The 16,328-nt window shown below is 36.2% G+C and overlaps 1 protein-coding gene across 10 annotated transcripts in view; it reads left to right on the forward strand.

The window, feature by feature from the left end:
• FAM13A (family with sequence similarity 13 member A) overlaps nt 1-16,328 on the forward strand; it is a 337,557-nt gene that overhangs the window by 211,808 nt on the left and 109,421 nt on the right. For all 10 annotated transcript variants that reach the window (XM_061419687.1, XM_061419691.1, XM_061419689.1 and 7 more), the window contains one exon: nt 97-260. In XM_061419687.1, coding sequence (XP_061275671.1) covers nt 97-260 — 164 coding nt within the window. The remainder of the gene's footprint in view (nt 1-96; nt 261-16,328) is intronic.

Raw genomic sequence — 16,328 nt, forward strand, 5'->3', positions numbered from 1 at the left:
AGATTATTAATGAATTCAAATAAACTGTCTTCAGTGTCTTAACTGGAAGGTTTTTTAAAACTCCTTTCTCTCTCTTTTTCTAATTTTGTGTTTTAGATCCGCAAATCCAGTAGTGAGGGATCTATTTGGACCCACAGGGTACCACACCCAGAGCTGTCTGAGGGCGTTCCTCAGGTCAGCCTGCAGCTAAGTCGGAGAAAATCCTGCTGGGATGACACGAGTTCAGCAGAGGATGCTAATGCTACCAAGTTGCTGTCCAGGTTAGCATGTTTCTTTTGTTTACATGTCGTGTATCGCCATCTGTGCTAAGGTACAAGGCCCTCATCTGTAGGTGTGTTTACACATATCTACCACCAGGGTCATCAGGATACAGATCAGTGAAACTGTTTAAAATTTACCATAACTTTTGAAAATGTTCTGATCTTATCACAGAAGCATTCCTGGTTTGTTATATTTTGTTTTCTGGATTAAAACAGATTATTTAGTCAGTCAGTCTATGCTAGCCTCACATTAAATGTTGGAAGAGTTCTTTTTTGGATGCCTTTCATAATATGTTCAGTGGCCAATATTATCTGCAGTGGGGATTTTACAGTTGTTACTAGAACCAACTCTCACTAACACATTGTTAATATTGCCTTTTAAGCATTAGATTGCATGTTAAACCTAAAAGCAAACTTCATTGATATACTTGAGGAAAAAGGCATATAATTTTCTTAAAATAGGTAAAATGGGGTCTGAATCTTTTTTACTCCTAACATATAGAATTTTTCCTTTTAAAAGTTTTTCATCTTTTTTTGTAACTTACAACCTATTTCTATAATTTAAAAAAATCACTACAATAAATTTCACTAAGAATAAAATTTAAATCCTTTCTATGTCTTTGTAGTAACAGAATAGATAGTGTGCCACTTTTTATTTCAAAAATGAACTTATGGAACTGTTTTCATTTGCAGTTGCTTTCTAGAACAAGTTTTTATTTAGTTCATAAATTTGAACCAGGAAAAAATAGTGTGTGTGTGTGTTTTGTACACATACACAGCTTTCTCTAAATATTTTCTTAGGGAAGTTTCCATTTTTCTCCTTAACAATTTATTGGTTGATTCAGTCTTAACCACAAGGTGTGGCATTGTGTATTAAATATATTGCATGCCCTTATTCTCTAAATACAGTATTCATTTTGATTTTCCAACTTTTTTCCAAAGATTTGTCAAGAAGCATTTCATCAGGGCTTTTCATAGTATTGATTTATTTTTTAGTTGCTCCTACTAAAGAAAAAAAAAAAGGCAATTCAGCAAAATCTATTTTTGTCAGTCCTATCTGATAAGCTTGATTGACTTTACAAAGCAGTGAATAAAGTCATTCTGTTTGCACTTACTAAAATCATTGCAACATATTTATACATAACAGTTTGATTTTCAACAAAATTACAGTATCAATTTTAACAACAAAGATAACACTAAGAAAGAACCTTTGGCACTGAAATGCCACTTCCTCCAGAATGAGGAAGTGTCCTGTGATTTTTCAACAATAAGTTTGATTTCTAGAGCTTTAAGAGTTGGTTTTTGGCTAACAGTGTGTTCTTGATAACTTGAAATTTTTAGAGTTTAGACCTTGTTCAGTAGTTTTTCCCAGGTTGGCTGACTTTGATCATTTTTCTTCTTAGTTTCAAATCTTAAACATTTGCTTCTTGAGATGTAACAGAAGTATGAATTTTTATCAGCAAGAGTTCATTATTTTTCTACTCTTCAGATAGTAGCAGTAAAAATAAAAGCATAAGGAAGTAACACACTTTAAAATGTGATGTTTTGAGAGTTCAGAGAGGAGTTCACTATCATTTATTGCAATTGACTGACTTCTATCTTGAAAAATTATTTATGTATATGAATAACATTTTTCTGTATTTCTGTAATAGTCTAAAACTGGCTTTGAGGATGTTCAGTTCAGATGCTCAGTTGTGTCTGACTCTTTGCAACCCCATGGACTGCAGCATGCCAGGCCTCCCTATCCATCACCAGTTCCCGGAGTTTACTCAAACTCGTATCTGTTGAGTTGGTGATGCCATCCAACCATCTCATCCTCTGTTGACCCCTCTCCTCCTGCCTTCAATCTTTCCCAGCATCAGGGTCTTTTCAGATAAGTCAGTTCTTCGCACCAAGTGGCCAAAGTATTGGATCTTCAGCATCAGTCCTTCCAGTGAATATTCACGACTGATTTCCTTTAGGATGGACTGGTTGGATCTTCTTGCAGTCCAGGGGACTCTCAAGAGTCTTCTCCAACACAACAGTTCAAATCCTATAAAAAAACAATGACTTTTCTAGTCTTCATAGAATCTTTCTCTCAGAATGGCATGAGAAAAGCTTAGGAATAAACTATCTTTTGATTTTGTTAGAGCTCAGTGGAGCTGTTTTATACTGACTTCCCAGCCAAAGACAGAGGTGCTTAGTGATAGGTTCACTTCATTCAGTAAAGACATTTAGCTAGTCCATTTATATCTTCTAAAACTGACAGCAGCAATTCCTAAAATATTGTCAAAAATTCTTTTTTTTTTTTTTTTGTAATCCAGATGCTTGCATTACCAAAATTCACAGTAGTCTGAAAGGCATAACCTCTATTCTGACATGCCAACTCTGAAAGAATAAATGTCATCATTCTCCACGTTGTAAGTACAGTGCTTAAATTTGGCAGGTCAGAGACACACACAGAAATGAGGATGTTGTTGGACAGGTGCATCCCTTAAGCAAGTCTGGAACATTCCAGTTCTTCTCCCTACATGGTAGTAATCTTATTTTGCTCCTTTTAAAAATATCAAGAACAGTACTTATTTTGTCATTTACACAAGAACTAAACTCTAAGTATTAACTTGTATGTTAGTAAGCAGGCTGTTTAAAAATTCTTCTGGAAGAGAAAGTCACACATCCATCCTAAAAAGAGAAAGGAAAAATACACAGTATATGTAAAGTTTAAGATGTTAAAATGATTTAACATTTCAGGGATAGCAATATTATCTATTTCAACATGTGACATAGATAAATGATCATTTTTCATGTTTCTAACACTGTACTATATTATTTTCAGAATTTAATTTTAGAACTTAAGAGGATTAATATTTTTAGTCTTTTATATGTTTAACAATATTTATTATAATGTTTTATTTGAAAGGTTATGCATTTCCTTGAATGTGTGATGTTTCTTAAAGGCCAAAAAAAATTTCTAGTTTTGTTCTGTAAAGTCAAAGTGTAGAGTCAAAAAACTGTATGTATGTTGTACGATTCCCTTTATATGAGATGGCCAGAAAAGGCAAATTTATAGAAACAGAGGTAGATTTGTGATTGTCTGGAAGCCAGGAGGGGACTGTGAATGTATAGATTAGTTATACATGCCTGCTGCTGCTGCTGCTAAGTCGCGTCAGTCATGTCCGACTCTGTGTGACCCCGTAGACGGCAGCCCACCAGACTTCTCTGTCCCTGGGATTCTCCAGGCAAGAACACTGGAGTGGGTTGCCATTTCCTTCTCCAATGCATGAAAGTGAAAAGTGAAAGTGAAGTCGCTCAGTCGTGTTTGACTCTTCGAGATCCCATGGACTGTAGCCTACTAGGCTCCTCCGTCCATGGGATTCTCCAGGCAAGAGCACTGGAGTGGGGTGCCATTAGAGGAGCCTTATTTAAGGCAGTGAAAACGTTCTGAAACTCTTTTAGGGTGATAGCTACACCACTTGGTAAAATTACTAAAAATCATTAAACTGTGTACTTGAAAAGGTAGATTTTATGATATGTAAATACACCTCGGTAACATTGTTTTGAAAAATACAAATACAAAAAAATATTGGAGTGAGGAGAAGTGGATATGTTTTAACAAGAAATGAAACACATGAAAAGATGCTGAATGTTGCTTATTTTTAGAGAAATACAAATCAAAACTACCATGAGGTATCATTGCACCCTGGTCAGAAGGGCCATCATGAAAAAGTCCACAAACAATCAATGCTGAAGAGGCTGTGGAGAAAAGGGAACCCTCTAACACTGTTGGTCGGAATGCAAATTGATACAGCCACTATGGAGAACAGTGTGGAGATTCCTTAAAAAACTAGGAGTAAAACTGCCATATGATCCAGCAATCCCACTACTGGGCATATACCCGAGGAAACCATAATTGAAATGGCCTGGCTTTAATTCTGCTTCACTGAAATCCCAGAGGCAATTCTGTCAGCCCAGGAACCCAACAGAAGAATGTGTTTACCTCCCAAAACCAATCTATAAAGACCAGAAGATGTGTTTGCTCCTTCAAATGCACAGATACCAATACATGGCTACACAGATCATGGAGAATCAGACAAACATGATATCACAAAAGGAAACTAGTAAAGCCCCAATAACCAAACCAAGTAAATGGAAATAGACAAGTTTTCTAAAAAGAATTTTTTAAAATTATGTTTTAAAAGCTTATTGAGATGCAAGAGAACATTGATAGACAACTAAATAAAATTTAAAAAACAGTACTTAATAGATCAAGGAGTATAATAGAGAAATAGAAACCATGAAAGGAGTCAAACAGAAATCCTAGAGCTGAAGACTACAATGACAGAACCAAAAATTTGATAGAGTTTCAACAGTGCAGACTTAATTGTGAAGAATAAAGAATCAGCCAACTTGAAAATAGGTTATTTAGCTTTAGTTGTAGGAACAAAAAAAAAAGAATGCAAAAGAGTGACAAAATCATTCAAGACCTAGAGAACACCATTAAAGAAATGAATATACACGACTTAGAAGTCCAAACAGGAGAAAGAGAAAGAAAGAAGAAATCTTATTTTAAAAATAATGGCTGAAAAATTTCTGAATCTTAAAAAGGATATGGATATCCAGATGAAGCTAAAAGAACCCAGAACAAGGTTACTTTGGAACATGTTATACAAATTGTCAGAAGTCAAAGGCCAAAAGAGACTCTTGAAAGGAGTATGACAGAAAACAACTCACCACATACAAAGCAACCCCAGAAGGCTGTAAGTGGATTTTTTGGCATGACCCTTGTAGGCCAGGAGCAAATAGGATGATATATTTTTCTTGTGAAAGAAAAATTTGCCAACCAGGACAGTCTGACAAAACTGTCCTTCAGAAAAAGGGTTAAAATATTCAGTTAGAAGATAAGTAAGCTCTGGTCATCTAATGCTCTGCTTGATGATAGTTAACAGTACTGTGTTGTATACTTGAAATTTGCTAAGAGAGTCAATCTTAATTGGTCTCACCAGAAAAACTAAACTGTAGCCGTGAGATGATGGATATGTTAATTTGCCTGTTTGTGGTAATCAGCTTACAATGTATACCATCAGGGCCAGATCACACTTATATACCTTAAAGATATACAATTTGTATTTGTCAATTATACCTCGGTAATGTTAGAAAAAATTACATAGCATACATGTAATATTTTGGTCTGCGTTACAGTTTTGTCAGGTGACCCTGTAAAAATATTTCAGGTCTGAAAAGTAACCTTGGATGAAGAAATCATGATTCTTAAAAGGTTGTTCATTTAACAGGTATTTATTGAGTTAGGTGAATTATTGAAGATCACATAGTTAGTTGACAGGCTGAGATTAATATATGTCTTCTGATTATTTTCTAGTCATTTCCCACCTACCTTCTACCCTGATTTACTTCACCTTTCATGTCTTTATACTTCTCTCTTCAACCTGATTGTGACTTTCTGAATTAGAGGGACTGAGTCTTACTAGGTTTTGTTTTGTTTTTTGTTTTTTTTTTTTTTTTTTTTTGCATTCATGATAGTACCTACTAGTCATACACTTAGCCGATCCTGCCATAGTCATTATTCTTGTAATATTATTATAGGTGCTCAATTTGAATTTAAATTCTACTATCTTTATCTTGACTGACTTAAACTTCTCTGAGATTGAGGTCTGATTCTAAAATGGTAGAATTTTATGTGTCAGTTCTCTTTCCTATGGTCCTTGGAAAGTGTTCTTTGGGAAACGTTCCCAAGGGAACCCTGTACTGCCCACTCTTAAAGATGCCACAGAATTCCAGACAGCTGTACTCTCTCATCATCCTCACTAACTTTCTGTGCTGTCTTCCCATGGGATGGGTCTCTGGCCCTGATGGTGCATTTCTATCAGTGATGTGCTGCTTATTTATGTAGGAGAAGTTCATTGTTTTATGAGGCTCATTACCTCTGTGTGCAGCTCTCCACCCTTGTGGCAGAAATTGTGTCTTGTAATGTTTGCTAGATGATTCTTCATATTTTAGTCACATTACAATAGTAGATCTCATAAGATTCAGATGTCTAATGATTAATAATTAATCAGTATTCAATAATATTCGCTGTACCCATTGTCCTTCAAGATAGCTTATCTATTAATCCTGGCAGTTAGCTATGACTTTCTTCATTTCTGAAGTCCAGCCAGCCCCAGAAAGCAGCCATAATTATCCTGTGTTTGTACTTCATAAAGGGCACTCCAGTTACTTCCTGAACGTCTTATCTGTTCCCTGGAATGCTTCACTCTCTGCTACTTGGAAAAAATGTTTGCAAATTTTTAACTGACAAGTAAGGCTGAAATAAAATTAGGATTCTTAGCTACAAGATTCATAAGCATATCATGTACAGTGTAATTTGAAAAACTACCAAATATAAATGTGCTGCTGACTCTGCAAGGTTTCCTGCGATAAGTCCCGTATGAGGAAAGGAAAGTCTAAAAACCACTTTGTGAAAAGCATAGTGGTAAGCCTAACCACACAGTTGACTTACAGAGTTACTATTTTTTAAGTGTTCAGACTCCTTGGCCTTCATAACAAAGATTTATAGGAAAGTAGGTTTGAAATGTCCCCAAGGCCCCAGGCTGTATTAGATAAAAATATCTAACTCTATTTCTAAAGATAGTTCCCTAATCTATTCTTTACCGCCACTAGCTCCCATAATAAATATTCCAGGGTCATCTTAGATAAACTCTCTCATATACATTGAATAACTATTAAACATATTTCTAGTATTTTTAATCACCTTTTTCCCTATAATTTAAAATCAAAGTCTCTAATACTTCTCTAGTTATTTTGATGATTAAAAACAGCAATTTATCCATTCACCAAGTCTGCCACTCAATACAGTTGCTCTATTCAAGTTTTTGCATTTCACTAGAATGCAAATTTCAATTTGAATTTTTTTTTTTTTTTACTAAACTCTATTTATAGTATGAGTGGTTGGTGAAAGGGAAGGTAAATAATGCTAAAGAAATTTATTATGATGTTTGCAGATCATTCCCAGTAGCATGTAAATTACCAGAGTATATCAGGACTGCTGTGGTGTTCGTTGAAATTATTTTAGTAATTCTAAGTCTACAAGCTTTTATTGGGCACATTCTTTGTACTGCACATTTTGTGCTGGGCCCTGAGAAGTCAAAGAGAACTAGGGAACAGTCTCTAACGTTCAGGGGTCTCCTAGTCCATTAAGTGAGGCAACTTATATGTGGTTAACAACGGTATGAAATGCAGAAGGTTTAAAAGTGACATAATAGATATGTTATAAAAGCAAAGAGGACTTCTCACTGAATAAATGTCAAGTCATTCAAGGCCTTTAGAAACCCGGCTCATCCAATCTTCTTGACTTACTCTTTAACAGTTCTTTATTCTACTAAACCCAGGTTACATTGCAACCACATTAACCATATATCCCAGTGGTTCCACACATCTGTATCTTTCTTGATGTGTTCTCTTTATCTGGAGTGTCCTTATTCCACTTTGTCAGTGGTCAATTTTCATCTCCTCTAGGAAGCTCCCATTAACTCTTGCCATTTCGTATAAGTAGAATCACAGAATACATGCCCTTCTGGATCTACCTTCTTTCACTTATCATATGCTTTAGAGGTTCATTCATATGAATGAAATATCAGTATGTCATTCCTTATGACTTAAATAATATCCCATTGTATTAATATGTGTACACCACATTTTTAATTCATCAGTTGATGGACATTGGGATTGCTTTCACTTTGGGGCTATTACAGATAATGCTAGTATGAATATTTGTGTGCAAGTCTTTCTCTGGACATATTTTCTGTTCTCTTGAGTAAATGCCTAGGGATGGAATTTCTGGATCATATGGTAAGTCTGTTTGATTTCTTGAAGAACTGATAAGCTGTTTCTCAAAGTGACTGCTTCATTTTGCATTCCCATTGGCAATGTATGATGTTTCCAGTTTCTTCACATCCTTACCAACGCCTGTAATTGTCTTTTTATTGTAATCATTCTGATGGGTGTGGAACGGTCTCTCATTGTGGTTTTGGTTTGTGTTTCCCTAATGACTAATGATGTTGAGCACTTTTTCATGTGTTTATTAGCCATTTGTATATCTTCTTTGGAGAAATGTCCATTCAAATTCCTTGTCCATTTTTTAAAAATTGGGTTATTTGTCATTTTATTGTTGAGTTAGAAAAATTCTTTATATGTTCTGAATACTAACCTTTATCAGATACATGATTTTCAAATATTTTCTCATTCTGTGGGTTGTGTTTTCACTTTTTTGATAGTATCATTTGAAGAACAAAAGTCTTTATGTCTTTATTGTCCAGTTAATCTGTTTCTTTCTTTTGTTATGATTTTGATGTCCTATCCAAGAAACCGTTGCCTAATGCAAAAACAAAGATTTACATCTATGATTCATTCCAAGAGTTTTATAGTTTTGCTTTTATATTTATATATTTCGTTCCTTTTGAGTTAATTTTTAGATACGGTGTGAAGCACAGGTCCGGTTTCATTATTTCACATGTGGATATTCATTTGCCCCCACCACCATTTGTTGAAAAGATTATTCCCTTCCCATTAAATTGTCTTTTTGGTTTCTTTGTCAAGCATCTAAGTCTGATGTTAGAATAACAAAAACAAAGCTAAACATAGTAGCTCTTTTCTCACCACATTTGTTTTCTGAAAACATGAATTTCACTTTAGTAGAGAAATAAGCATGGCTTAGATTTATAAAATGTTATAGCACAATCCAAAGATTTTGTCCTATTTCACACAGCAATTAAGAAAGACTTATCTCCTGCCTCCCCAATCTACCAGTGTATCCATAGCTGTACCCTTACACTCTGCCTTCTCTTCTTTCTCAGTGGGTGAACTGAACTTGTACCTCTCTGGGGTCAACCCTGTGCTGGTACTCTGAACCCCATTCTCTCTCACTCACTCAAGGACTAAGTTAGAATAATCACTTCCTTTCTCTATGACATCAATTTCGCCTTTCCAGAGTTTTCCCATCAGCATAGAAGCATTTTATAATAGCTCTCAGTATTTTTTAATCCTCCCTAGGAACAATATCCCTCTTCATTTTTAGAGCTCTGGTAAAGGATTATATGTACTTGCTGTCTCCATAGCCTTTCCTCCCATTTCTTTCTTCAACCCACACACCACTGAAATTGTGCTTGTCAGGAACACCAACAATCTCCATCTTGCCAAATCCAAAGGTCAGTCTACTGTTTTCATTTTACTCTTCTCTTAGCAGGATTTGACCGAACTAATGACTGTTTTGAAGCACTTTCTTCACTTTGCTTCTGCAATACTACACTGTCCTGATTTTCCTCTGATCTTATTAGACACCCTTTATTAGTCCTGTTTGCAAAATCTGTCTTTTCCAGACCTCTCAAAGTTGGAACATGGAAAGGCTCAGTCCTATGACCTCTTCTCAAGCTATGCTTATCATGGGTATGTTCATCCAGGTCCACAGTTTTGAATACCATGTTCAGGCCTATGACCTCCAAAATTATACTTCCAGCTCCAATCTCTCAGTATAATTATATTCCAAAGTATTATATCCATTTGATAGGAAAAGCTACTTAACCTTGGGGTACCCCCCAGTGCAAAGCAAAAATGGGGAACCCTCTGTTAAAAAAATGAGAATTTTAAGATGGCAGCAGCAGAGCATAAAACAGATATGGGGCTTTGTGTGCATTGTCCATGGGAAACTGCATATTTCATATTCCCATGATGTCAGCCCTGCCTATTGGCTACCTGATAAATGTTCTTGGATATTGAATGAGCGTATTACACTCAATCTATATAAAACAAAACTCCTCATTTACACTTCTGCCTAAAAAAAGACAATCTCATTTCTACCCAGGTTTTCCCCCATCTTAATAATTTGTACCATTCACTGAGCTGTGATCAGTCACTTCAGTTGTGTCCATGTCTTTACGATCCCATGAACTATAGCCCACCAGGCTCCTCTGACCATGGGATTTTCCAAGCAAGAATACTGGATTGGGTTGCTGTTTCTTTTTCTGGGCAATCTTCCCAAGCCAGGGATCAAACCTGTGTCTCTTTTGTCTCCTGCATTGTCAGGCAGGCTCTTTACCCCTAGCACCACCTGAGAAGCCCCACTAAATGCATGGTAGACTTTAAAATTATTGTTTAACCGGTAAGTTGTATCCAAATCTTTGTGACCCTATGGACTATAGCCTGCTGGGTTCCTCTGTCCATGGGATTATCCAGGCAAGAACAGTGAAGTAGGTTGCCATTTCCTTCTCCAATTCACCTAGTTACTGAGGCCAAAAATTTGTTATTCCTCTATTTTTCTCAACTGATTCATCAGCAAGTTCTGTTGGCTCTCCCTTTGAGGTATATGCTCAAATATCTGGCATCTAAATTTTCAGTCTCAAATCATCATCTCACAGATAATTTTTCATTACAAAGAGAAAACATTCTTTTATAGTGGAAAAATCTATGAAATCACTACTTGAATCAAATGATTAAACTTGTCATTGTGGATAGGAATATAAGAAGCATAAAAATATTTTTGAGGAGTAGAAATGTTATAGAAATATTTTACTGGTTATTAAATGTAATGTAATAAAATAGTACATACTGCATAATCCTTATCTTTTATTGTAAAATATACATAAAATTTACCATTTCATCCATTTTTACGTACATGGTTTGCTGGCATTAAATACTTTGCATTGTCCCATCTTTATGTAATTATATAAATTATATCTAAATAGAGAAAAATGAAAGGACATAGAATCATATTAAATAATGCTTATGTAAGTAATGGGATTGTGTTTGACTTTTATATTCTTTTTTCTCTGTATTTTCTAAATTTTCTCTGTGAGTATAGATTATATAATTTGCAACAAGAAATAATGTCTGTTATATTTTAAATAAAGGATGACAAATGTTTCAAGAGAGATATAGATTGTTAGATATAAACTGTTAGATTTTAGAGAAATCATATAGAGCTACAACTGAACTGACTTTGGACTTAACAATTATGGCTTCACTCATTTAAGAGGATAAAATCCCTTGGGTGGTGGAATTCGAAAGAGCAGTGATGAGAAGCCCAAACAGGCTGAGTTTTATCTGGATGAGTGGATATGGGTTCAGAAGGGGGATTCCAGGCTAAGAGAAATGCCTGAATAGGAACAAATGGACAGCAGAGCACATCTGTGACCATGTGCAGTTCAGCCAACCTGGACCTGCCATTCATGTGAAGGAGAGGGTAATAATATATGTGGATATGGAGAAGCAGAAGGGCCCTGCTGTATGTGTGAATCAGTTCAGTTCATTCACGCAGTCGTGTCCAACTCTTTGCAACCCTGTGGACTGCAGAACGCCAGGCTTCCCTGTCCATCACCAACTCCCAGAGCTTGCTCAAACTCATGTCCATTGAGGCAGTGATGCCATCCAACCATCTCATCCTTGTCATACCCTTTTCCTCCTGCCTTCAATCTTTTCAAACATCGGGATCTTTTCCAATGAGTCAGTTCTTTGCATCAGGTGGCCAAAGTATTGGAGTTTCAGCTTCAGCATCAGTCCTTCCAATGAATATTCAGGGTTGATTTCCTTTAGGATTGATTGGTTTGATTTCCTTGGAGTCCAAGGGACTCTCAAGAGTCTTCTCCAACACCACAGTTCAAAAGCATCAATTCTTCGGCACTCAGCCTTCTTTACGGTCCAACTCTCACATCCATACATGACTACTGGAAAAACCATACCTTTGACTAGACGGACCTTTGTCAGCAGAGTAATGTCTCTGCTTTGGAATATGCAGTCTAGGTTGGTCATAGCTTTTCTTCCAAGGAGCAACCATCTTTTAATTTCATGGCTGCAGTCACCATCTGCAGTGATGTTGGAGCCCCAAGAAATTAAGTCTCTCACTTTTTCCACTGTTTCCCTCTCTATTTGCTGTGAAGTGATGGGACCAGATGCCATGATCTTTGTTTTTTGAATGTTGAGTTTTAAGCCAGCTTTTTCACTCTCCTCTTTCACTTTCAGGGCTTTCCTGGTAGCTCAGATGGTAAAGCGTATGTCTGCAGTGTGGAGACCCAGGTTCGATCGCTGGGTTGGGAAGATCCCCTGGAGAAGGAAATGGCAACCCACTCCAGTACTCTTGCTTGGAAAATTCCATGGATAGAAGAGCCTGGTAGGCTACAGTCCATGGGGTTGCAAAGAGTCGGACACGACTGAGCGACTTCACTTTCACTTTTATCAAGAGTCTCTTAAGTTCCTCTTTACTTTCTGTCATAAGAATGGTGTCATCTGCCTATCTGAGGTTATTAATATTTCTCCTGGCAATTTAGATTCCAGTTTGTGCTTTACCCAGTCCAGCATTTCTCATGATGTGATCTGCATATAAGTTAAATAAACAGGGTCACAATATATAGCCTTGACATACTCCTTTCCCAATTTGGAACCAGTCCATTGTTCCATGTCTGGTTCTAGCTGTTGCTTGTTGACCTGCATACAGATTTCTCAGGAGGCAGGTAAAGTGGTCTGGTAGTCCCATCTCTTGAAGAATTTTCCACAGTTTGTGTGTGTGAATAGAATTTCAGTTTTACTTTGTTAAGCTATGAAAAGCAATTAAAGCTTTTTGATATTACAGTAGTGTTTTGGGAAGATCAGTTCTGTATAATCAGTATTTATTGTGGGAAAGACCAAAATCCATAACCTACTATGAAAGCTGTCATCCAGAGGCTATGTGTGTGTGTGTGTGTGTGTTCAGGCAGTCAGTTGTGTCTGACTCTTTGCAGCCCCCTAGACTATAGCCTGCCAGGCTCCTCTGTCCATGGGATTTTACAGGCAAGAATTCTGGAGCAGGTTGCCATTTCCTACTCCAGTGGGTTTTCCCAACCCAAGGAACTGAACAGGATTGAACCTGTGTCTCTGGCATCTCCTGCACTGGCAGGCAGATGCTTTGCTACTAGCACCAACCTGGGAAGCTCCCATTCAGAAATTAATTAATAAAAATTTTAACTATGGGGAGGGGTGAGGAACATGGAAAAGAACAGGTATAGTGAACTTACCAAAAATGAGAGAGGCAATATTATCTCATTTAAGCTTCTCTTTGTGACAGAGTATCCATTCAGTTATCATTTGGTTTGGCCACACTCTCCCATTTATCTGTTTTCATATAGAGTGACTTGAAGTCTAGGCTAATATTTCTAGAGGTACTCATATTTGTCCAAACATATTTTACTAGGTTGTTTCCAGACTTTTCAAATTGGATTATTTTACAATTTAGAGTTGTCTTCCTGAAGCAACATTTTGGAAACCTATTATGAAATTAGAACTCACTTTTCAATGCATTTTTTTCTTTTTAAATAATGAATTAACTGCATTGCCTATTTGGAGGAGACCGTTGCTTTTATTAACTTTATGTATTTATTTATAGGTCCTAATTTATTTGAAATTTTGTTATCTAACTCTGTATCTCCGTACTAAAATTCAATGAGGAAAAAGTTTTTGGATTCATTTATGAATTCTAATAATGCTCTACACATGAATAGCACTAGAAAAAGAAGATATTTATGCAGTTATTTAATGCAATGGGTCAGTTCTCTGAAGTGTTGAATTTCAAATAAATTTTTAAAGTCAGATCCTTTAAAATGCTGTAGGGATGTTGACACTTTAGGGCACCACTACTGTGATTTTTTAATTTTTTTTTTATTGAGGTACAGTTGATTTACAGTGTTATACAATTAAAGTGTACAATATAGCAATTCACATCTTTATAGATTATTCTCCATTTAAAGTTATTGTAAAATAGTGGCTATATTCCCTGTGCTATATAATATTTCCTCCTAACTTATTTTATACCTAACAGTTTGTACCTTTTGATCCCCTACTCCTATTTTGCCCTTCCCCTCTTTCCTCTCCCCACAGGTAACCACTAATTTGTTCTCTGTATCTGTGAGTTTGTTTTTATTTTGTTATGTTAATTTGCTTTATTTATGTGATTTTTTTTTAAATGTGACCTATTATTGGTAATACAAATGATCACTATTTCCTCTTATTTTCTTCTTAATATATTTTCATTTATTCATTTATTGTATGCTTGAAAGCAAAGCATTCCACTTTATGATAAAATAATTTTACCAGCTAGTATATTGCCATTGAGATATTTTTTGCTCATGGTCAGTATTTTATGTCTCAGAAAGATGAAGAGTTTATGTCTGAGGGATACAGAATCAACAGTGATTACCAAACAGTTACCATATCACAGTAAATAATTTTGGCATTTCTCAAAGGGAGCCCTGCTGAAGTCAGCTTTGCCTCTGCAGGAAATATCATTTAACAGGGTGAAAGGTCACTGGGACAGTCTCAGGCAGCTGATCTCAGGTGTGGTAGCAGCTGTTGTGTGGGGCATGACTTATTTTGTGAGAACAGAAATGCTATTATCTGGGCTCCCGAGGGAGATTTGGAGAAAGTCATGCCCAGGGAGTCCCATTCCAGGAAAATGTGCTCAAGCACTTATTTATTGGCAGTGGTCACTAACTGAGATTCCATCTGGCAAAAATGTGGATTTTTCCCTGTCCCAGAAAGTTGGAGAACAATTATGTAAGTTGTTTCAAAGAATTTATTTTTAACCACTTTTTATGAAGAGATTGCAGTCCCTCTGTTGTTAGAAGAAATTCTTTTTTAAAGAAGAAATAGAGCTTCTGTATGAATTTCTATATAATTGTGTATTTATGTACCATAGATTGCAATTGTCTTTTTTCTTTTTATTTATTTTTATACAATTTTAATGGTTGTACTCCATTTTCAGTTTTTATGCAATATTTTGGCTATATTCCCCATGAGTAGGTACTATATTTATTATAATATACTATATTCAGTTTTTGGCTATATTCCCCATGAGTAGGTACTATAACTACTTGTCTTTTGATTTGTCAGTCTTTCTGGTGAAAGTTTTGATGCCTGTATTGGAAATGCTGGAACCAGTTAGTGAAGTCAAGGTGTCAATGGGGTGGAAAGGGGAACCCTGAGTGGTGCCTCTCCAGCTGTGGAGCCTTTCAGCCTTGCCCTCTACCCGCTATGGCAGCTCTACAGGAGCCTAAAACCCAAATAAGTGAACTGTGGGTGCCACTGTGGGCTCCACCAAGGCCTCAGGTGTGTTTTAATGAAACAACTCCATACACCATTTTAAAAGCAAGATCTATCATTAGAATTAAAGAGGTGTGTCTTTGGAAAAAGGGGCTTCTCCTGTGGCTCTGTGGTAAAGAATCCACCTGCAATGCAGGAGACGCGGGTTCGATTCTTGGGTCAGAAAGATCCCCTGGAAGAGAAAATGGTGACCCACTCCAGTATTCTTGCCTGGATAATTCCATGGACAGAGGAGCCTGGCCAGCAATAGCCCATAGGGCTGCAAAGAGTCAGACACAACTGAAGTGACTTAGCATGCAGCTTGTCTTTGAAAAAACAATTACATAATTTCTATCCCCATGGGATTTTTTCCAGCAATCTTTAATTATATACTAAACAATTCAAATAAGTAATGAAATATTTTAATTATGTTGATTTTATTAATTATTTTTTATTTGGGCCTTAAGTAAAGCAAGCATCTTTGTTTCCGCTGTAACTAAAGAAAATTAGTTTACCTAACTAGAAATTTCTTATTCCTATTAGCATGAACCTGCTTTAAATGTCACTGTTTTGCTTTCTAAAATAAATCTTTTATGAGGCTTTATAATCATTCTTTGAGTTAAGAAATGCTATAGTTTTTTTTTTTTTAACATAAAAACAGTTGATAGTCTACCTGTCATTTCCATGTATTTATTTCTTAGAGGAATACAATTTAAAATACAAAGTTTAATTTTCCATCTTTTCTGTTTGTTCCTCTTCCCCTCAATACCCCATGCCAACCACTTCCTTCACCTACTGCAACAAAGCTGTCTTCTACCATTACACAACACACACACACATGCACTCACTCACTCTCATACTCTGTTGACTCAGAGTAGCAAAAGAGGTTTGTTCTGGTCCACTGTCTGTCTTTGGTTCTGACATCCATTATTACACTGTATGTTCTTATTGCTTAGTCGCTAAGTCATGTCCGACTCT

This window comes from Bos javanicus, chromosome 6 (genome assembly GCF_032452875.1).
Source record: "Bos javanicus breed banteng chromosome 6, ARS-OSU_banteng_1.0, whole genome shotgun sequence".
NCBI lineage: Eukaryota > Metazoa > Chordata > Mammalia > Artiodactyla > Bovidae > Bos > Bos javanicus.